We start from the raw sequence: 24,554 nt of genomic DNA, 5'->3' as shown, positions 1-24,554 counted from the left end.
TAAACTTTCCAAATTTCAAAGCAAATTCCCCCTTAAATGTATAACCAAATCCCTCCAAATTTACAATAAATTCCCAAATATTCCAGTAAAAGGATGGAAACATCCAAACAAAATCTTTAAAATTCAAAGCAAATTTCCAAGCACACCCTTCAATGAAAGTCACCAAAATCCATAAACTAGTGCTGTTGAAGGATTACAAGGTATAATTGTGATTAATCTCATGATTTCTGCAGTTAATTGTGATTAATCACGCCCTATTTAAAGCATTTAAAAATTCACATTTAAAAGTGGTTTGTGTCATTTTGTTTTTATTTAAATGTCTTTAAATAAAGGTAAGAGACTTCCGGTTTAAATTTTCTAGGCAGACTGAAGATTTTAGTTTGAACTTAACCACGGAAAAAGGAACTTTTGATGGACTAAAAAGGAAATAAGTGAACAGTTAAAAGGTAAATGTTTGAAGATTCAGATGATTCTAACTTTGCCACTGAGCTGTCTGAGTTTTAAAAGTGAAATGAGACATAAAGGAGCAGTGGTGGACTTATTTTACATCACTGTGGCTGCAGGAAGACACTGACATGGCAGTTTTTGGAGCATGACAAAAGGCCTGCAGTTTTTTGAGATTTTTTTTTTAATTGTGCTCTAACTGCTGATGGTAGTTAAAGATTAATGCAATGACTCTTGACAGCCCTTTATATAACCAAATTCTCTAAATTCCCATGAAAATATCAATAAAAACTTCAGCAAATTTTCCCAAATTTCAATAAAACTGCAAAATATACAAACAATTCTCCTGAATTTCCATGAAAATCATAAAAAATTTTCTTCTTAACTTCTAACTACTTCAACGGACATTCTGGGCCATTATCTTCAAAATTCTAGCAGCAGAAATTATGACTGTGTTGTTTGAAAGCCAGAGTGTATTGTCCTCATATGTACATGCTTAGAAAGTGAATGTGAAAGTTTGAAACTTAAGTTTTGAAACTTAGAAACTTAAGTTTTGGCTCCCACCAAAAGTGAAAGTGAAAGTGAACAAAATATGATGAAATGAGGAGACAGGTCAAAACAAGCATGTTTAAAGCACATAGTTACAGGAAGGTTTACAAGCAAACATTTTTGCTCAACACAGTAAAGAATTTTTGGTTATTTCTTAAAGAATTAACCTGTCATCTTGAGAAAATCAGCCTTATATCCTAAGAAAGGAGATAAAAATGTAGAAATCTGTGGAATATGACTGAAATGTACTAAATATGTACATAATGTCTGGAAGGTCCAGTCACTGGTTGATCAGTATTCCTGGCTACCATTACACCACTAAGACAAAAGAACACTCCAAGCAACTGAACACTGAAGCACTGAACATCCCCCCAGAGTTTAGTTAAATCCATCATCAAGAAATGGAAGGAATATGGCACATGTGTAAATCTGCCTAGATCAGGCCATCCTCACAAACTGAGTGAGCAAGAAGGAGACTAGTGAGAGAGGCCACCCAGACACCTCTGACTACTCTGAAGGAGTTACAAGCTTCAGCAGCTGAGATGGGAGAGACTCTGCATACAACAACTGTTGGCCGGCATCTTCATCAGTCAAAGCTTTATGGGAGAGTGGCGAAGAGAAAGCCACTGTTGAAGAAAACTCAGATTAAATCTGGACTAAATAATAATAATCATAATAATAATAACTTTATTTATATAGCACCTTTAAAAACAAATGTTTACAAAGTGCTTTAACAGACAGCAAAAGCAAGAACTCAGGGATTTCACAAAAAAACAAAGAACAAATTAGCAATAAACTAGACAGAGAAAGTTTTGATAATCAAACAGAAAGTCAAAATATATACAGATGTCTAATTGCATAGTTAAAGGAAAAGGAAGGACATAGACGATGATGACGGCAGTTAAAACACTGAAAGATGAAAATATTAAGGAAAAGACAGTGATATTATATGACAGTAAAATCATGAACACACATATAAGAAGACACATATAAGAAGGCGACATCACATCATTAGGAATAAAACAAGAATAAGAAGATTAATAGCAGGTAAAAAGAGAGGGAAAGGAAGGAAACTTAAGTTTTGGCTCCCACCAAAAGGCATGTGGGAGACTCCGTGATCAAGTGGAAGAAAGTTCTTTGGTCTGATGAGACCAAAATGTAGCTTTTTGGCTATCAGACATGATGCCAAACACTGCACATCACTGCAAACACGCCATCCCCACAGCATAGTGGTGGCAGCATCATGCTGTGGAGATGCTTCTCAGCAGCCGGCCCTGAAAAGGTAGAAGCAGAAATGAATGCAGCAAAATATAGGAAAATCCTGGAGGACAATCTTATTCAGTCTGGATGAGAACTACAGCTTGGAAGAAGATTTATTTTCCAGTAAGACAATGAGAACAAGGCATACAGAGAAAGCTCCACAGAAATGGTTTAAAGACAACAGGGTGAATGTTCTGGAGTGGCTGAGTCAAGGCCCAGACCTCAATCCCCATGCAACCTGACAGAGCTTGAGCAGTTTTTCACTTTGGCATTAAAGAAGGCTTTTTTCTCATAAAAGAAACTTTATATTGACCATGATTGATATATAAAATCAGCAAAAGGATAAACCATCCAAGGGATTCAGTGCTTTTTATAGGCACTGTATATCTGCAAACCTATACACAGTTTAAGTAAATTTTTCATTCACGGTCTGCGTGGATTCAGAAACTTGCCTACCTCTATTTAACCCCCCACAAGTGAGCTGTCCTGACTCCACCTGTGCCTCCACTGCCGCCTAACAGCTGCTTTTTGCAGACAGCCTTTAGCTGCCAGCCTTGGGGATATTTTCTTTATCGTAACAGACGATTTATCTCCTAAAACAGAGAATATGCCATAAGTTCCACCTCTGTCCTTGTAATGCTCCTAACCTCTAATCAGAGGAGTGAGCCTTTATTGGCCCCGGATGCCAAACTTTGCGTGATTCCAGTTAAACCAGCCTGGATCTCCTCTATGAAGGAGCTCCAGTGTGTGTGTGTGTGTGTGTGTCACAGCAGCGCAGGTTTCCCAGCTGTTGGTGCGCTCGCGCCGGTGGGCGGGCACAGAGACGGGCTGAAAAAAGCTGGGTGGAGTTAGACAGCAGCGCTTTTAGGAATGGGTCCCATAGCGTTTCATTTAGACAGCAGAGTTACCCAAGAAGAGCTGGAAACACCTGATGGTCTCTGTGGGACAATCCGCTCCATATCACTCCTCTCTTCACTGTCGGAAGATCAATCTACCTCCAGGCTTCAGTTTTGTCGACTTCTATTTTTGTTTTCTCTCCTGAAAAAGTACCAGAGCCAGCTGATTCCTCTCCTCTCTCACTTCAGCCAAAGAAATACTGATAAGGAGACATTGCACTACTCTTTTTTATTGTTAATATTTATTGTATTTTGCACTAACGATGCACACCACGCAGAAGGACACGACATATACGAAGATTTTTGTCGGGGGTCTTCCCTACCACACCACGGATTCAAGTCTCAGGAAATATTTCGAGGTGTTCGGAGAGATTGAAGAAGCGGTGGTCATTACCGACAGGCAGACCGGAAAGTCGAGAGGTTATGGATTTGTAAGTATCACTTCGAAATCCTCATTTTTACGCAGAATTAGCCATTTTACGCACGAGGGAAAAGTCGTGCTCCGGCCCACCAAAAACGCCCAGATAAACACGACTTTCACTGCACTTATCATTGTTTGTGTTTTGATAAGAAAGTCCCTCCTAAACTTGTCACTGGCTTCTGTTGCAATCACCAACTTGTTGCGCTTCGGTATGCGCCCTGACACGTTGAAACGTGGGCTGACAGCTGTGGTGGGCTGAGGACGAAACCGCACCGTGATGTCAAGTTATCACACAGCAGCTTTATCGAGAAGTTTCATCATCTCAGAGCTGTTTACGAAGTTTCCCCGAACGCTTGGTTCAACATTTTACTCCCACTCGGCAAAAAAAGTGTAGATGGGGACATAAAAAAGCCACACAATCCACGATAAGCGCGTAAAATCCTGTATAACAGGTGGACTGTGGCATGAGTATCAAAGAAGACGGGCTGTTTGGATGGATAAACTTTATTAAGCCATGTTTCAGTTAACAAATCAGGCACAAAAATACAAAATTTGACATTCTTACATTGATGGATTAAATGTTGGTTTGGTTACAAACTTTTTTGGGCATGTTGGCCTCATGAAATTAAATATTATAAAGAAAATGCAATGAGAAAGGCTTAAAAGTGAGCATTTAATAGTTTTAGAGGTTATTCTGGTTAAGATGTGACTTGTATGTTCACCTTGAGGGCTGCCTTGCCCCATCTTACATGTACCAATCAATCTTTATACAAAGGTTATTTGCAATGCAAGCAGGTCTAGCCTGTTATCTACAAAGGCCCAACATAAATATGTCATTTGGCAAAGAAAAATAAATGTATTCTACATTTTATATGCAGTATAAAAAGACTATTTCTGAGACTATAACTGCTTGCATCGTCTCCCTTGATATGCTTAAAATACAGCCTGTAAAAGTGAGATCTGACTCACTGCAACATCGAATCCATTCATTCATTTTCAACTCAGCTGCAAAAGAGTGAGTTGAAGCTCTGAGCGGAGTGATAAAGTCTAGTTTGGAGAGATAAAGGAGCCGTTTGATGTGTCCGCCTTGCTCCAGTTCTACTCCTGATAGTTTCACCACTTCCACATGAGGATGATAGATGGATGCACAGCAAGAGAGAGACATTCACACATTCACAAAGTAATGTCTTCATTTATCCTTTATAGGCACTGTCTCTAATGCTTCCTCCTTGTGTCAGGTGACGATGGCGGACCGCTCGGCTGCTGACCGGGCCTGCAAGGACCCCAACCCAATCATTGACGGCAGGAAGGCTAACGTCAACCTGGCCTACTTGGGGGCCAAGCCTCGGGTTATGCAGCCAGGTAAATGAAGAGAAAATCGTCTGCTACCACCTACAGGTGTTTTATCCATCAGTCAAATAGGGGCAGATGTGAATCTTCAAAGGGCCAAAAGCATGTTTAATCAACACAGCACGCGTGTTTGCTCTCATTGTGTTTGTTAGAGAGAGAAGAGTTTAGTTGGCAAAGCAACAAACTTGAAAATCAAGTCAGTCCTTCCTAATTTCCACCTCAGGGTTTGGGTGGTTTTTCCTGAAAGCTGGAGCAAATGTAAGAGCATGTCTGTAGGTGGATACAGATAGAAAGCTTATGTACTCACATAAAGACTAAAAAGACTTTCCAGCTGTGTGAATTCATGCTTTTCTGTCTGTTCTGCAGGCTTCACTTTTGGTGTTCCCCAGATTCACCCAGCATTCATCCAAAGGCCTTATGGGTAAGTACTTAATAATCTGTGAGCACTGGTTTGTTTCTGCAAACATTAACATGCTTAAATGTATTTTCTCTCATTTTATTGTAATAAATCCCACTTTTCTCCCTAAACAATAATGCATAGCTGATAAATCCAGACACTAAGTTGTATGAAGTTTATCTTCGTCTAACAGCAAGGCAGACTGCCCCGTCTAGGTTTGCCTGTTTGTAAAAGTGTGTGTGGGTGCGTGAACGTGCCGGCGTGTGTGTGCTGAGTGGACAATGATGGAAACTTCCAGCCTGACTCAATGTTGTCTATCTTTCTCTGGTCCGACAGGCTCGCTCTCGGTTAAGCTAACTCTGTGGAATAGTTCAGCGAGCGTAATCAAAGATCAGAGAAAAGGAATAACCCGTAGACTCAAACACACAAACAAGCTCTCGAAATGGTGATTATAGATGCATGTACGTGGATTTTTATTTTTTTTTAAATAGTTTAGAGCTTTGTGTGCGGTTATGAAGTGGTGTTGTTAGCTAAACCGTGTGCTTTCTTACTTTATTCACATTTTTAAAAAAAAGCTGGATTGATTGAATTTTTGGGGTGTTTTTTTTCTTTTTGTGGAAGCGTGTTAACTTTGCCAAAGATGGGCAAAGTTTGACTTTAATCATTGATCTTTCATTGCTTTTAGCTTGTGGTTTAACAGGATGTAGTGTTTCCTGTCTTGTTGGAGTGAGTGCTGAATCTTCTGTGTGATTTTTTTAATTTCTTTCAGTCTCATTCATGACGTTAGACCTTCAAAATAACAAAGCCCATCACTGCTTGTGCATGCTCACAGCATATTCCTGCAGTTTGCAACATTAACACAACTTAGAAGTAACACATCCTGTCAAATGTTTGCACCTCTCCTGTCTTCTTAACTGTTTCAGTCTCTCTCTGTCCACACACTTCTGCAGATGTAGATGTCTCTGAGGTCTATCAGTTATAATGTGAGCCCTAACCAGAGTAGTATGAGAGTGTTGAATCGGTTCATATGGATTCGTGCTCTTATTGTGTGTCTTTGTCTGCAGTGTGACAAACAAATGTCTGGATGTCTCTCCCTCACTTTCTCTCTCATTCTCTCGGAGCGAGCTTTCGTCACATGGGCCCGTGGTGTTAAGGAAAACAAGCGCAACCATTGTGCCACACAAAGCCCCGAATGCTGACGCTGCAGTCGCATGAAACTCTGTTGTGTGTGTGTAAGTGTTGAGGGGGTGACAGCACGGTAGTGTCTCTATCTGTCATGTAAGCAGAGCAGGGGCCATTTAAACGCAGCCAGTAGGGGCCCCATAAACATGAAGGCCTCTTATATGTACATTTTCAAGTAAAATCAAGCAAAAAAGCGAGATAGATGTGTGGGTGCTAAAATGATGATAGCGTGTTTGTGCAGCTTTGACAAAGAAAAGTCATTTTTATGAGATTAAAAACAAGAAATTAGCCAGTAGTGGATGCCGAGATCTGAGGTTTTAATATTGTTAGATTATTACTTGCAATCAAATCTGAGATTATTATTCTGATAACCCTATTACACTTGGCGTCAGATCTGGTTTTGATACTCTGAGTTTTGGTGGCGGTTTAGTAGGATTTCAGTTTCATCAAATTTCAGACCTCATGCTCCTCTAATTCTTCTACATGTGACACTTAAATGTCAAATCATTCAGTCAACTAAAACTATGACTAAAAAAGTTTGTGACTACCCTCTCTTCATGAAGAAGATGATACAAACTCTATTGTATGCAATACAAATTAAAAAGATATACTTATGTGTGTAGGGCTTTTAAAACAGGGGTTTACAAAGTGCTTTGACAAATTTGCAAAATAAAGTATAAGATCACAAACGGCAAAAACCAAAACCTTGATAGCTGAAGAACTGAGGAAAGCAGACTGAACAAAATCATACCAAACACCAAAAACCCAACAAAAAACAAACAAACGAAAAAAAAAAACAATTAAGAACACATCACATGAATGAAAGCGATACTATCAATCTGAGAAAAGATCATAAGAACCCAGAATAACCTAGAAAAACCAGTGATTCAAGAACAAGACTAAAGACAGAGACCTGATTAGAAAACAATAAGAGAGGAAACACAAAGACAATAAATGTCAAAAATTAGATGGAGAGTAGGGCTGGGCAATTCATCAGAAATTAAATTTAATTCTAACATGTTTGCATTTTCAAATTGTAGAAGATTTAATATTTCTTTAACCCGAAATGTGTCAAATTACCAGTTTAATGCAGTTTTTTGCAGATGAGATGTCATGGTACACATTACGCAAGTTTTCAAGTGGAATAGAAGATTTAGAATAATTTGCAAAAAATGCTACTTTCCTTATTGTTGTAGATTTTTTCTTATAAAAAGATTAGAATGACAATTAAAAAATGATAATTCCCCTTTAATACAACAGTTCATATTGGATTGAAATGGGACAAAATTATCACTATTAGATTTTTTTTTTTCAGAATTGTTAAGCCCTAGTTTTATCTATATAATATTTTCCCAAAGATTTATTTTGGGGTGTGTTGCCTTTATTAGAGATAGGACAGTGCAGCCAGAAATAGGGATGAGAGAGTGGGGAATGACATGCAGGGAAAGAGCCACAGGCCAGACTTAAACCACTGCATGCATGCCACCAAACCACCAGGCCATCTGGGTCCCAGAATGCTCAGTCACCTTTAAGTAAATTTAGTTTTGGTCATGACAAAAATTTCTGGACAGACATTATTCAAGGTATGACGGTAATTTCTTCAGTGTATTTTAGGGTAATTAAAGTATGATTGTGCATTAATGAGAGAGTCAACATTTATAGTAGTTTATATGAAAACAAATTAGTTCAAAGAAAATAACAGTTTCAACTAAAATTCCCTTTTATTGACTAAAACTGGTCTAAAATGTTTTTGGGTTTTGTCAACTAAAACTAGACTCAAAGTAGTGATGTTTTTGGTATGATATCAGCAGAAATTAAAATTTCTTCCAGTATTTACAACCAATGTTTTGTCTATAAAAAACTGCCTTTATCAGCTCTAATATCGGATGTATGTACAAGTAAGTTAGTGGAGTTTTAGGTGGGACAGACCTACGTCAGCTGAAGTCTTTTTCTTCATTCATCATTATTCCTTATGCTTCAAAGTCTGTTTAAAGGACTGACATTTGTTCATGCTCAAACTTTTGTGTTTTAAGCCTGAAGTTTTAGGTCCGAATTACATCTAAACATTGATATTGATGTTAGTATTGGCTAAAATTATATTTCAAATATTATCATGACAGATATTGGCAAAAATCAAACATCGTGAAAATGAACAAAATGTGACCAAAGGTATTTCAATCTAAAGACTGAGACTAATTTCAAAATAGTTGCCAAAATGAACACCTGTCCTATCCCAGCATGGCAAGGGGACTATTACTGGATGCTAGTGCTAACATAATTCCCTGTATTAATCTGAGTTTTGCACAGAAAGTGAGGAAAACTTGTAATATCATTTCACAGAGTCTAAAACAAGACTTTTCCAAGGCAGTGTGTCATTAGCAACAGGAGCGCTGAATGGGCTAACCCTAACGCCAGCAAGTGCTTATTTATGGTTTTAAACGTGACCAAGTTCACTTGGGGTTCAACCAAATTAGATGTTGAAACCAGAACTAGCACTGGATAATGTCTCTGTGTAGTCTGATGAGCATTTTAATGAAAATGAAATATGAGAGGTATTTGTGAGGGCATTCAAGTCGGTATGAAGACTTTATTAAGCTGTAAAAACATGTTCAGACTAAAGATTTGTGATGTTTCAGAATGCTGTGGGCTGTGATTCAGTTTCAAGCCGCCTTCTCAGCTTTTTTTAATGTAAAATTACTGCCTGTGTACGGAGTGATGTACTGAGTGCCCTAGAGGTGATTCAGCTCATTTGATAGAGACTATTTCCATCTATTTTACAGACTACTTTTGTTATTTTCTGTTACTTTAATGGCTCTGAAATTAACCTCACAGTGATCGAACAAAATGCATAGACCTCAACACTGTAGTGACTAACATCATAATAGTCATGTTCTGTAAGTGGCCAATATCCTCCATCCATTTTTGAGGGCAGTGGGACGTAAACACAGCTTGCTTTATAGTGAAATTAAATGTTGTGATTGTCATAATTTTGCCCAGCACAATCAAACTGGTCAGAAATAGACCAAAGGGTGAGCTATGTGTAAAAATTAGAATTGGAAACAGTGAAGGAGAGGGTCCTTTAACCTTACTAAATCGATTTCTATATTAAAGTGAAGCTGACACCCTAATAGGGGAATCCAGTTCAATGCATCACTTGGCCCATTGGTTCCTGGTGGTGCTGAGATCTAAAAGAAGCAATAGTTAGGGACGACCCCATCAGAGCGTTGGTCACCCTCAGGGAGGACTAGCAATGTAAAAACCTAAACCTAGTCAGATCAGAGAATTGAGGAGCCTGAAAAATCTCTAAATTGATCAGAAACTAAAATAAGAAAAATGCAGAGCATATTTAAAACTATATGAATTCTGAATTTCATGTGCATTGATGAAACGGCAATGATTTCTAATACAAACTTGAATAAACAGTATGCTCTTGGTCTGTATTAATGGTATATTATGGTAGTTTTATGTTGAGTTGTATAAGGTAGTTAGTGATAGTAGTGGCATTGTCCTCCAGTGATTGCAGTGACTGCTGTCCCTTCAAACAGGATGGGCTTGGGGAAGCTAGGCTATACAGTGGAGCAGATGGGTACAGTTTATCTGTGTAATTTAGTGAGTTTAATGTAAAAATGAGCCAAAAAAAACAATGCTGCCTCAACTGTACACTATAACAGAATTTTTTAAAGAATGTTATCTTTCACCCGGAAAGCCTCTGTGTTTTGCACTATTTTACAATGTGAGCTTCGGGTATGGGCTACGTTCTCTTCCGCCTTAGAGTCTCTGAAAATCTGCAGGCTTCGTCAGAGGAAGCAACAACAAACACACATTGGCACATTGTTTTCATAAAGTAAACATACTGTGCCAAATGTGTTTTGTCTAGTTATATGACATTTAAATAATTAAGCCACTTATATAACCTTACCTTGATGACAAACTTCCATCAGCTTCTCTTGGAGAAAGTTGAAGATGGTCGGTAAAACACTGGTGAACTCTGGGTGGGGAGTGATGCAGGCTGCAGGCATCTGTGAGCTGCTGTCCTTAATCAGAAATGACCAGAAGAAGTGCTGATAAGTCCCAATCATGACAGCTCTCTGTGTGGGCAGGGGCTCACAGTCCACACACCGATAAGCTGTGGCGGAAGAGCACGTAGCCGAAGCTCGCTTTGCAAAATAGTTCCGAACACAAAGGCTTCCTGTGTGAAAAATAAAATGCTTCAACATTTTTCAAGATAGCCTACAATTGAGACAGCACTGTTTTTTGACTAATTTTTACCTCAAACTTGCTAAATTAAGAGGAGAAACTGTACCCATCTGCTACACTGTATAGCCTAGCTTCCCCAAGCCCATCCTGCACTACTCCCCGGGGTACCTTACACAATACAACCTCAAAAATACCAAAAGATCCCTTTAAACATAGGTTTTTTCTTTATTAGGATTAAACCAAGTCTTGTGTGTTATGTGAAGCTGGACACCAGGTTCATTTTGCCTTGGCTGTAACCAGCTCTTACGAGCACCTCACACATATTTACTAGATCATGTCACCTCAGATTGGTCTTTTACTCCCTCCCTCAGTGGATTGTAGAGCCTTTATTTAGCCTTGAACTTTAATGTCTGCTAGGTTGCATGAACACACGATTCTGACAACAATATGCAGAACAATTCTTCACATTGAACTGTAGGTACCAGCATGGTTCAGAAAACAGCCTCAGAGTTACTGTGATGTATTTGTTAGAAAGTCATCTTTGAACATGTCTCAGACAAAGTTTGCCCTCCCATAGCCCAAACATTGCTCATCCTCTCTACGTCTGTGTGTATGTAGTGTTCTAGCACATGCATGTAAATGTGCATTAGTCCACCTAACCATGCCATAGCTACAGAACTTTTGGAGGAAGCTTCATCATGCTGGGAAACCAAAATGCTGCAAGAATGTTTTTCCGCTGTATTCAAATACGAAATCTGTAAAAGAAATATTACAGTTATGATTCATGTTTCTTTAATATCAGAAACTAAACAGACAGTAGTGATAATGAAGTCAGGTCAGTGGGTCATATTCCAGTGTGAAACCTCTTCTAAGAGAACTCCAAGCTAAGTTTAGCCCACTCAGCTAACATGACTGTGTCATAGTGTTACAGTAAATCATAGGAATGGTGTAAAATTCCTTGTTAAATGTAATTTACTTATTTTTAGATAGAATGCTAATTTTAGCTGTCATGACTTAGCAAAAAAAGTACCCTTGTTTGATTGATAAATTATTTACCGGCAAACTTTAAAGACAAAAAAACTGGGACGTTGTGTAAAATGTCAGTGAAACAGAATAGTGATTTGAACATCCTTTCCAACCTATTTCCAATGAACCACAGCACAAAGACAAGGTGTTTAATGTCAAAACTTATCAACTACATAGTTTTTGCTAATACACACATTCTGAATGAAATTCCTGCAAAGTTTTTGGGGTGTGAAAAGTCTGGGAAAGTACTGCAATGATTCAAAAACAAAACAAAAAACCTGGAACACATGATAGAGTTTCCGCTAGACTTTTTTGTCTCCAGCCTAAATGACCAGCAGTCACCAAGAACTCCAGCCACTTAAAACATCTACTGGACATTTGCTTTAGATAACCACGTGACCAGTAACCTACTTTTAACAGCAATAAAACACAGAGAAAAATGAAACACATCTTTATGTCTGCACTAAAAAGAGACTGAGGACACGTTTCCGTTTTGACCGTTAACTCTTAGTTAACACATGAGCTGCTACGTAACTCAGCAGCTTACAACAGTGAAATACCATCCTTCACTGGAAACACCAACAAATTGTCCAAACAAATAACTAACTAGTGGTCCGTTAACCAGAAAACCACCTTAAAACTTGCCATTACATATGAAAAGTGGGTCTTACCATCAGTCGTCCCATATTGCTGATGATCTCAACTGTAACCGCCACTAAAAACTGTAAAATCCATTGTGATTTATTTGGAGTAGTCCTGAAAAGACAAAAGCATCCTCTCTGGATAGTTCAGTACAGCCTCCTCTTGTCATTGAATCTTCCCTGCAGTTGAAGTTACATTTGCTGCTGCTACTATAGGTTAGATTAGCCTGAAAGCCCTGAGCTATGGAGAAGTGATATGGTGCTCTCACCATTTGCCCAAACAATCCATGCCTTTCTGAATGACATAATTCTGTGTTGAATACAGTTCCACTTCGTCAGAGAATTGGTCAAGGTCAATTTACCCACTCATCAGAGTCCACCACAACTCTCTGCTCAGCCCAGGCCCGTCCTTATTCCAGCCGCTGCATTGGTATTTATACAACTCTGGTATCTGCAGTTCTTTTTGCTTCAGCTTCCTTATCATCTGAGTTGATGACTAACTCAGAATCCTTCCACACTGTTAGTTTCCCCACATAGTTTTCAGTAGCTCTAAAGTCCCCTGGAGATATGCTTTATGTCATCCATGTTGATCAGATGAATATTTACCGCCTAAATTAGCCACGGGCTGTGTTATGTAGATATACAACCCCAGCACCAAGCAGGAAGAAGGTTGTAGTGAAATTACTTTTAGTCTATATTAAAGGATTCTTGGCAAAATGGTCATCATGTCCTCTGAACTAAAGAGGAAACAGTCATCTAGAATGTTATCGACACAAAGTTCAAAACTCTGCATTTGTGATGGTGTGGGGTGTATTAGTGCCCATGGGATGGATAACTTGCACATCTGTGAAGGCATCCTTTAAAATAAGAGGCACATACAGGTTCTGGAGCAGCCCTTCCATAAAGACGTCTTTTTCAGGGACCTCTCTGTTTATTTCAGCGAGACAATGGCAAGCCACATTCTGAAGGAGTTACAACAGCATGGCTTCACGGAAAAGAGTGTTGTACTAAACTGACCTTTCTCCCATAGAAAATGTATGGAGCATTATGAAGCACAGACTACAACAACAGATATGCCTTACTATTGACTAAAGATATACATCAAGCAAGAATGGGAGAGAATTTAACCTAAACGTTTAGTGCTTCAGTCTCCAAACACTGGTGCACTGGAACTTAAAAGTGGTAATCATGCTCCTGTCCCAACTTTTTTATAATAATCATATTATAATATAATTAAATTCAGATTTTTAAGTCAGTCTGTCTGTCTATCTGTCTGTCTGTCTGTCTAAAGTAAAGTGAAACAACATTGGCCCTTTGATCATTCAGTACCTTCTGCTAAGTCACAGCAGCTAATATTAGCATTTAATTAAATCTGTTAGCAAGAAATCAAGACTTTTTCATCCAGTCCTGTAACCATCAAACATTTATGTTAACAAGAAAGAAGCTGAATGCTCATGCTAGCAGCTGTAAAATGTTAGCTAACAGGTTATAGCTTATCTGTTATCTCCAAGGGAGCTCCAAGAAGGCTTCGATAAGATAGATTTTCCTACAACTTTCATGTAATAATGAGGGAAATTAAGTTTCCTGAAAATCTTGACTTGGCAATCTGTTGACTTGGAATAACAAGCCTGGCTTTTGGTAAAAGCAAAAACATTTTAAGAGCTTATTTTTCACCCAGAAAGCCTCAAATCTTTTTTGAATTATTTTACAATTGGCTATGTGCTCCTCCGCCTCAGTCTCCCAACAGCTGTTTGTTTCAGAGGAAACAACGGGTAACTAAACTACAAAAAAACTAGTTACTTCCACTCAGTTTTCTACTCCAACCGCTGACACATTGTTTTCAAAAAGTATACATACCATGTCGACAATAGCTTGTCTAATTATCAGCCATTTTAAGAATAAAGCCACAGCTGTAACCTTACCTGGATGACAATTTTCTATTCAGCTGTTCTGGTCAGGGTCAGTTTCTCTAATTTTTCCCAGTATGTCTGTGAAACACTGGCATTCAGTTAATCAGGGCACTCTGGATGGGTAGTGATGCAGGCGCCTATAGCTGCTATCCTCTATCAGAAATGTCCTGATGTAGAGTTAAAACTAAGCCCCACTTATGACAGCAGTAGCTCTCATAGACATGGGTTTGCAGTTCACACACCAATACCAGCTGGTAACTCAGTATCTCCACTAAAGTTTCTCTCCTCTTTCTTCCCACTGAGTCTCTATCTGTAGACGTTACTCTGTGAACTCATAAAAGCATCCCCTCGTATCCACAGTAAACGGCACATTATCATGAAAAGAGTCGAAAAGCTTGTTTTGATTTTGATTTAGCTTAGCTTATTGTTGTTTCCTCTGGCAAAGCCTGCAGACCCAAACAGCTGCTCAGATACACTGAGGCGGAAAGTAGCGCCAAACTTAGAGGCTGTCTTGGTGAAAAATAAAATACTTCAAAAATTTGCGATATAGCATACAATTGAGCCAGCATTGTTTTTTAGTCCCATTTTTAAGTTAAATTTGCTAAATTACACAGAGAAACTGTACCCATCTGCTATGCTGTACAGTCTAGGTTCCCTGCCAGTAAAACCAGTGAGACTTCTTAAAGCTCACCGAGATCATCTGAGGATAATACTACCATTGCCAAGTACCTTATACAACTTAAGAAATACCCAAATATCCATTTAAGATAAAGATAAAATAAGTAAAGATATGGAGAAAATGACTGGAATTAACCCATTATCAATGGAAAAAGGAGTCAGAAAAAATCTATAAAGACAGGCCTACCTTTGCTCATCAAATCAATCTTTTAACAAACATTGTCGTTTCAGTTTCTGATCAGTCTAGATTTAATAAATTTTGTAGGCTTACTCTAACTTTTAAAAGTAAGAGTTTTGTCGCTGGCCTTCCGTCTAACCCGTGTTTCTGATTGTGTCTGTAAAAAGTTCTTCAGTAACACCAATCCTCCACTTCTAACCAGTTAGCCTCTTCAGTTTAGCCCTTCCAGGTTTCTTTCTTTTATTTTTCTCTTTTTAGTGGAGTGATTGTGCCGTGCCCTTGTTTTTGTTTCTGTAATCAGTCTAGTCAAAGTAGACATTTTTTAAACGTATTTCTTCCTTTCTGATGCCTGGCTGTTGTTCTGTTTTTCCTGTTTTTCTCCTGGTGCACTGTTTTGGGTGAGATGTGGGTTGGATTGGATCATGGAGTGCTGACAATAGGGTTGCCACGATAGATCCTGCCTTTCAGCCATTAATATTTATTGCAGCTGTTTTCTTCTCGCCCAAAACAGACTCAAAACCACATGTTGTTAAATCATCCTGATTTAATTTTATTTTCTTTGATATAACTCTCAACAGATTACTTAACAACCTTCCTTCAAACTTTCAAAGTATCTAAGGGCCTTTTTAAAACAAAAATCCAGCTATTTCTTTGCATCTTGATGCTTCAGATTCAGTTTGACTCTTATTTCATCTTTATAGCTATTTCTCAGGAGATCAAACATTCAAGTTTATTCAAGACCGCTCAAACTTTTTCACAAACTATCATAAACTTTCCTTAGCTAGCTGTTTGAATTTTCAGGCCTGGGGGGCGAAATAAGGCTATGTCATGGAGGGCAAAATGCACTCATTGTTCATAACTATTTAATCAAAACATCCCTCTGGGTGCTAACCTAGTCCCGGCTCCCCCCGCCACCCAGGCTTTTTGTCCCAGCACACAGGGGGAAATGGCCAGCAGCGTCCCTTTTTGAAAACTGTCCAGCTGTCAAAGTGGCAGTGACATTTTCACAATGCTTCTCTTGGCTCATCTCCTCTGTCCACATCCCCAACCCCCCCGCACTGTAAGCCTCCCCTCCCTCTCCTCCCCCACCTGCTCGCCCTCCAGCAGGCCACAGAACAGAACCACAGCCAAATCCCGAAGAGACGGACAAACAGGCTGCAGGTTAAATGCTAATTTATCCTGTCATCTGGCCTCTCTAAAGTTGCGTTCAAACCCACAAATATGAAAATAGTTCCTGTGTTGTTTCCCAAAGACATCATATCTTTACCTCCTTCAAATGTTATCATACTGGTGTTAATAAAGTTTAAAAGTTTATTCATTTCAGATGATCTGAGTGACCCGGAGGTTGAACACCTCTTAAGGGTCAAAGTTTTCCTCAACTTCCTGTCTTCTTTTCACAGAGATTTCTATTTTGGCAACCCTATATTATTCTAATCCCTACTAGCAGGCCTTTCCTTGGTGTTCTTGACTGGTGGATTGGACTGGGGCTGAATGGTGGGTGGTGGGCGGGCGCTTGGCCGCAGTGTGATGGAGCTGGGTTTGGGATTGAAGGTGAGACCCACTGACTTGAGTATCATACTAACCTGTCATTTGTGTGTTTGTTTCACAGCATCCCGGCCCACTACGTGTACCCTCAGGCCTTTGTTCAGCCAAGTGTGGTCATCCCTCATGTGCAACCTGCAGCTGCTGCGCCTGCCACAGCAACCTCCCCCTACATCGACTACACTGGAGCTGCCTATGCACAGTATTCAGCAGCTGCAGCTAGTGCTGCAGCAGCTGCTGCATACGAGCAGTATCCGTATGCTGCGTCCCCTGCCGCCGCAGGCTACGTGGCCACTGCAGGGTACGGCTACGCAGTCCAGCAGCCTTTAGCCACCGCAGCTCCTGGCTCAGCTGCTGCTGCAGCCGCGGCCTTCGGTCAGTACCAGCCTCAGCAGCTGCAAGCTGACCGCATGCAATAGCAGCTACTGCAACTGATGGACATGCACGGCGAGGAGGCCCGCGCCCGGCCATGGCTGTTTGATTATGAGGTGGAGCAGCAAAGGAAAAGGAAGCGGGAGTGGCTGTAAGGGCGGGCGTGTCAGCGACTCGGAGACAGAGTCGCTTTAATGATGATGATGATGGTGATGATGATGGTGGTGGTGGTAGTGATAATGATGGTGAGGTGGGAACTTTTTACAGTAACTTTCCAACTTGCTGTGCTTCAACCAAAAAGAGAAAAAGAAAAAAAGATGCAGAACAAATAACGGAAAGAGATTTACTACTATTATTATTATTGTTGTTGTTGTTTCAATAATTATTATTATCATTACTATTATCATTGTAATAGAGTACTTATTTCTAGAGAAAATGCAGGAACTAATCCCTGTGGTTGGTGTAGATGTTGAACTAAGCCTTTAAGTCCTATTGCTGTCTTAATGTTAGTTAAGGAAACTGTTCTCTTTTTCACTTTTTTGGTTATTTAATGCCCTCATAACATTTATATTTATTATGATTATTGTTACACACTGGGGGCTTTTCTTGTCTTTTTTTTGTCTTTTCAAATGCATATTTTTTGGAGTAAATATTTTTCTGATAATCAGGGAAATGGAACCGTTTCCAAAGTGTTAGCTATGATAATGTGACCTCTGTCAGGAAGTCGAGGAGTCCTAACTCATCGTTTCACACATATTTGAAGAACTACCTTTTTATCTTCCTGATGCTGAATGTCCCTTTTTTTTAACTCTGTGTCTCGACCTCTTGACCTATGCAAAGCAAGCAAATCACAAGGAGACAAAACGACAAAGAAAAAAACAAAAAAACTGAAAATGTCATCAACTCTGACTCTATTCTTGGACTAAAATGGGGACTTGGCAAACAAAACAAACGCACTGACAAAAGGAGAGAGGTTGAACACGGCTGCAGACAATGAGAAACACTAAATCAGTCGCTTTTCCACATGTTTCACTCACTCACACGTACACTGACACATGCATCCAGAGCTGCACACATAGCGGACAAAGACAAAGGCAGCACAGTCGTGTTTCTCTGTTGCTCTGGGATGGAGAGAAAGAAAATGAGGCAGAGAGAGAAAGAGGGAGAGAGCAGCTGCTGGTGGGGGTGGAACGAGCAGCTCTAGTGCCACACAGACAGATCACTCTGGAAAGAACGCATCACTTGTGCTCGTTTGTTGAGCTGTCACATTTTAATCCCCGGCCGGGCCCATTTGGGAACCAACTTCACAACCCTCCACCCAGCACAGAGCCCCAAAGCAGAGCCCCCACCCCACCAATTCAGGCCTGCAGCTGTCAGCACTTCCACCTCTGTGCTGCTGTAGTCTGGTGTCAGGTATACTCTCACAAACATGCACACTTTTACCAAAGCCACCCCAACAACTGGCCTGCCTCATGTCTGTCAAGAACACCAGGTGGGGTGGAGACGAGGGGGGGACTCTTTGACGTTATGTCGGTCTGTGTGCCTTACATTTTTACTACTATTTAAGAGAAAAAAAAAACTGAAAAAAGAAAAATTACTATTTAAGATATTTATTTTTGAGGGTTGACTATGTTGACGCTCTGACAATAGAGACTTAGTGGTGGTACTGTATTAATAATATTATGTACTCATCTCAAGGCATATGCATAGCTTATTATTATCATTATTATCATAATTATTATTATTATAATTATTATTATAATTATTATTATTATTAACATGCTCAACCAAAATGTTGATGTAGGACTTATTTAAGATACTGTTATGTGCACTGTACTTTAATTTTTTATTATCTTTTGGATTCTTTAGAACATGACATTAAATATTAGCTCAATGCCTTTATGCCTTTTTGTAGGGAAGAACTTTATTTAAATGCAGGCCTGTTTGCATGCAGATTGTACTCTGCCTCTTCTGTGTTTAGATGAGAGCAAAACACAATAATAACTTTTACAAAAAAAAAAAAAAACAAGCAAAAATGCTGCTTTCTCCACTAGAATGTATAGTTGTTGTCGAGGTTTCAGTAGCTGTGCTCCTTTTGCTTAATATTCATCAGATGGGCTATTTTACACTGTTGGGAATTTTTATACTTGAACTATTTCTTACAAGGGAAATATGAAAAATAAATGACAAAAAAACTTTTTAAGGAAGCTTTTCATTGTCACTGGATGAAGGCATGTAAAGTGTTACTATTTAAATGCAAAGGTCCTGTTGATATTGAAACCTTTACTTTCAACACCATTTACTCAAAATTGAAATAAAAGATTATATTTAAGATGTTTGGTGATATTTCTTTTTTAAAGGCTTGTTTGATTCAAACCAGTGTCACAGTGTCAGTCACAAGTTTGGTGTGCATTGCTGTATGTTTATAATAATGCGATACTGAGATAAATCCTAAACTTGAAATTACTGATTCCCAACCTGGGGTCCAGGACCCCCTTGGGTAGGCGCCAAGGATCTCAGGCTTTGTCTGCTTAGAAGTGATCAAAATCATATTTACACAGACTGACTAAATGATAAAACACTAATTAAACACTTATTAAATAGTAATTGATGGATTTTGGTATAAAAAAATGTAAGCCTATCTTCTTTGGGTTTTTATCAATGAAGTGTTTTAAATCTATGTTGATGATGTGTCCCTTCTTAGGGGGTTCAGGTCTTCTCAGATACAGAAGGGCTCTAAAGCAGGGGTGTCCAAACTTTTTGCAATGGGGGTCGCATTCAAATACATGTTGAGCTGACTGGGCAAATTTGACGCACATCACCATAAGTGTGTTGAAATTAGTAAAAGAATTCTCATTTAGCGGTGGTTTAAGATGTGCTTAGTAATTGAATATGCTTCAAGAAAAACAATAGCCACGTCAATGGCTGACAAAAGAAATAGCTAACCATTGTCAAAGACTTTGGGCCACCTGATCAGGTTTCGGGGGGCCCCGGTCAGCCGTGATTACCAACGGATCTGCCTCTAGGAAGATAAGCATGATATGCTTGTTAAATCGGACCTTGAGATGAAGCAGATAGGAGGCAAAGGAACGCTGTTACTGGCTCCTTTTGTTTCCATTCATCAGGCCATGATGACTTGAGGTATCATTATTTCACCTGTCAATACAATTTCCAATTATCCCATTATCTCAATTTAATCATGGTATTAATTTCACGGTCTTCTTTTGGCCATATTTAATTTTATTCCTAGGATTTACTGTGGGCCAATTAAAAATGGGCCACAGGCTGCATTTGGCCCCCAGGCCATAGTTTGGACACCCCTGCTCTAAAGGAGGGCTGGACTGTAGTTCAGTGAATTGGGCACTATCCCACACCATAAAACCAGACACGTTCAAAATACCCAAAATAATCGATGCAGCTGATTACGCAAAAATTCTCAAGTAGTGGAAATACATTTTTGGAGTTTTACTGAAACATAATAACTACATTTTTCTCATCCACTGTAATTTTCACTCATGTCTTTCACATATTTTCATTTTGAATGATCATGTCGCCTTAAGTAAGACAATGAATGACTAAGTAACAAAGCCTGTTAGGTGACCTTTGACCCAGTAAGCACTCTTTTCATAGCATTACTATGTAAAAGCTTTTCCCCACAGTTAGGACTCCAATGGAGTCAGCAACTTCACTCATGGTGCAAAAGGCTCTAATGCCCAAAGGTATTCTGGGAAACCTATGCAAATTAAGGGGTTATTTTCAGATATTTTGAGCACAGTGACAAAAATACTAAGAGTGATTGAGTACTGTTTTCTTAAAACTAAAAATGTGCTCTATCAACTCAGAAAAACAGTTGAAATAGCTATTTTGGATATTTGAGTTAACATAATTCATTTTTCAACAACATTTAACTTTTCATTCTTATAGAGCTTGTGTCAAAGATTGGTTTAGCCTACACGGGAACTAGATTCTGACCTTTGCTAGAACGGCAGACAAATTATTGATCTTTAAACGTCATCATCAGCTGCATTTTTTTAATTTTTGCACCTCAAGCTAGCACTGGGTTTGAATACCAGATAATTCATGACTTTTTTCACTGAGGTATGGAGCATGTTTTTGAACCACCACTGATTACAGGTGAGAGCACAATCCCTATAAATGAGAGCTGAATTATTTGTAAGGTGGCCAGAACATCAGCTTTGTAACAGCCAATAATTAACCAAAATTTGTGAGTGAAATAAACTGGAAGGGATTAAAGATATAGGATTTTTGCAATATCCTTTATGAAGATACAAAATTATTTTAGCTTTTAATGATAGCAATACTGATATTTAACTTCAGTCCTTAAAACACACAATTTAAAATTTGAGGATGAACAAGTTCTCAAATTCCAGTCCTTAAAAAGGCTTGAAAGTGTAAGGAATGATGATGAATAAAGAATAAAAACTTTACAGCTGCTATCGGCAGATTTTTACAGCCAAAATATCAATTGCAATTATCGGCAGAAATGTTGATATCTACTAATAATAATATACTGATGATGATGTTTATTCCTGAATAATGGGAATTTCTCAACTCCCAATAAATTTACATGGAAAAAAATCCTGAAATTCAAAATGAAATATCCCAGTATCCCTATACATTTCCATTGAAGTTTCCAATTTTTCTTTTATCCAAATAACCAACATTTGCCAGATTTTACACTGAAAATCTCTTATGATTTTCACTGAATCTTCCCTTCGAGATTTTTTTTTTTAAGTTTTGAGTGAAAATTGCCCAAATATCCAAACATTTCCACTGAAAAGATTCAGAGGCGGTGCACTTTTCCTGACCCTTGTGAACATTTTTGTGACAGCTCTTTTTCATTTTCTTATTCCCATCACACTAAACCAACAGAAAAGATACGACAAACATATTAAAACTCTCCCAGGACCCAGTCTATCAATGATTGATGTGTTCTCTGATCAATAATTCATTTTAGGACTGTGGTGCCGCGTCCCTGCCCTCTTTTGCTTGGCTACAGGGTGTATTTTGGTCTTTGGTGAAACATGAAACTGGCCCACTGTGGGACTGTGATCAGGACAAAGCATGAAAGCAGCAAAGCCTTATGGGTAAAATCAGCAGCTATCATTGCACATGACTCATGATGAAGCCTGACTAATTAAAGCAGCTTCTGTTGTAAAATGATGACGTACAGCTGTGTTAGAGGAGTTATTAACCTAAAGGAGTCATCAATAGTAGCTTCAATGCTTTCTTTGGCCGGTACCATGTTTAACAGTGTGTGATGTTTCTAAACGGCAGAGCAGGAAGTTCTAGTCAAGAACACAGAAATAAAAACAGCATTGAGACTAGTGTTGTTCAAAAATACCACTGGATCTGTTAAGATCAATAAAAACTTCTCTAGTAATCACCATCAACAAAGGTAGTTCAGATTAACATACTTCCAGTGAGTTTTAAGAATCATTTTTTGAATGTATTAGAAGTTTATTATAAAGTATATCACAGTATCATCAGTAGAGAAAGTAAACTTAGGGTTTCATACATTAAAAGAACAGCCTTTCTTCCAGACAGCAGTTACTGTAGCTGTATCTCCAAGCATGTGAAGAAGAAAAGTCTGGACAGTCTATGAGTATCATAAACAAAGTCATTATAAGCCATTAGCCTATAAGAGCAGAGCCAATGGTGATTTAGGAAACAGAGGATTATACCTACAAGGAACTTCAAAAGTATAACACAGCAGAAATACAACTCTGGTGTCATCAGGTTGATGACCACAACGGAGGCTGTTAACTAGTTCAAGTTTATTGGATATACTAAGTTTTTTAAAATTAACTTTAGAGGTTTAAATGTGTAGGGTATTTTTCTACTGTGAATGATGTTATTATTGAGTAAAAACTATGTACAAAGTCCACACATAAGTGTTTAGATGTATTTGATCATCTCTTAGTTTTTCAGCCTTACAACAGAAATGCAGTTAACAAGCTAACATTAAACATCACACTGTAGTACTTTTATACTTAAAAAATCTATTTCACTCAATAACACATGAAAAATAGATTTTTTATGAATAAAGACATGCTTATAGCATCATCAAAGTCTATTATGCTACAGTTGTGTCATGGGGTTTTTCATGACAATCATCACTAGTTTTCACTAATAATAAGTGGATGAAGATGGTACAGGACAGAGGAGGATTATGGCCTCTGGGGGAAAAACAACAAAAAACAAAGACAAAACACTTTTGAGCTGAGGATTTGAGGATTCTGAGCTTAAAGTAACTTTTTCTGACTTTTATCTGACTCTGATCTCAGAAAACTGACATTAATCTTTAATCTCAGAATTCTGATTTTTTTTTTTTTGAGAATTGTAAAAAAATCGCACATAAATAATTACAATAATAATAATAACAATAATCATTTCATTGGCCATAACCGTCTTCTGTACTACAGTGCTTGGGCTGTGAAAAAAAGCATATTAGTTGAGTTTTTCTTGTCAGTGTTAGGGTTGGTTGTTACTCTCTGTTCAGCTGAAAGTGAAAACACTCTGAAAGTAATTTAGAGAGCAGTTTTATCATCTCTTTGTGTATGAAAAGGAGTGTGTATTCCTAGCATAAGTCTCTTATTGCTTTACTGTATCTCATATACTGTAAAAAGCTCATTTTAGTAAAAGCCTCATCTTGTACACATACTCACATGACTACCAGTATCTTAAATTATTTTATGTATTGCATGTAAACAAGCCCATATAGATGTGCAACCTTTGCACATCTTGCAACCACACTATCAATACACACAGACTTGTCTATACTAAAAAAAATGATTTTGCCTGTGGTTAAATCTTATTTTCCAAAAATATTTTTTCAGCTTTATTCATTTTTTTGTATTTAACCTCCTGAGACCTGAGCCATTTGGAATGCATTTCTAGCTTCTCCCACTTATTTGGGACAAGTAGGATCTGATAAGTTCAACAGCTCAGCCTTATCTTTGAACAAGAATTAAGTCCAATGAACCCCCCCCCAAATCAAGACATTTCAAATGGCATCCTCTTCTCCCAACTGCAGTCAAATTCCCCAGATCAACAAATAAACTTCCTCGAAAATACGTAAAAAATTCAAAGCAAACTCTTCCCCCCCAAAAAAACTTGGAAAAAATTCTCAAAAACTGCAAATACATTTCCCAAATGTGAATAAAAATGTCTAAAAATGTAAAAAAAAAAAAAATCCCCTAAGTATAAGAAAAATCCAAATGAAAAAAAAAATCAACAGCAAAAAAAACTTCCAATGAAACACAAATATTTCCCACTATTACCATAAAAACCCTCAAAAATTTCCAAGATAAATTCCCCAAAATATCCATGAAAATTCCTGAAACTTTTAAGAGCAACAGTATTTCAAGTAAATCACTTAAAACTTCAATGGAAATTCCAAACAATTATTATTTTAAATTTTCTAATAGTTTAATTTATTACTGTCTAGTAGGAAAGTCAGATTGTAATGTCCTCTATGTGCAGGGTCT

At 38.3% G+C, this 24,554-nt stretch overlaps 1 protein-coding gene across 1 annotated transcript; it reads left to right on the top strand.

Annotated features, from left to right (window-relative positions):
- The first annotated feature begins 3,133 nt into the window (after positions 1-3,133).
- On the top strand, positions 3,134-18,650 carry rbm24a (RNA binding motif protein 24a). Its single transcript, XM_041808300.1, has 4 exons — positions 3,134-3,580; positions 4,809-4,932; positions 5,287-5,341; positions 16,739-18,650. Exons 1-4 carry the CDS (start codon positions 3,413-3,415, stop codon positions 17,088-17,090), a joined length of 699 nt encoding a protein of 232 aa, XP_041664234.1. The 5' UTR covers positions 3,134-3,412; the 3' UTR covers positions 17,091-18,650.
- Positions 18,651-24,554: the final 5,904 nt, after the last annotated feature.

The sequence above is a fragment of the Cheilinus undulatus genome, linkage group 16 (genome assembly GCF_018320785.1).
Source record: "Cheilinus undulatus linkage group 16, ASM1832078v1, whole genome shotgun sequence".
Lineage (NCBI taxonomy): Eukaryota > Metazoa > Chordata > Actinopteri > Labriformes > Labridae > Cheilinus > Cheilinus undulatus.
The sequence above is the reverse complement of the archived record's forward strand: the minus strand, read 5'-3'. Positions and strand labels throughout refer to the sequence as shown.

Bases quoted from the DNA above. Each gene is read 5' to 3' on its own strand.
- rbm24a (XM_041808300.1), top strand. From the start codon at position 3,413: ATGCACACCACGCAGAAGGACACGACATATACGAAGATTTTTGTCGGG. The intron at 3,581-4,808 runs GTAAGTATCACT...TCCTTGTGTCAG, and splicing joins AGTCGAGAGGTTATGGATTT to GTGACGATGGCGGACCGCTC. The intron at 5,342-16,738 runs GTAAGTACTTAA...TTTGTTTCACAG, and splicing joins TTCATCCAAAGGCCTTATGG to CATCCCGGCCCACTACGTGT.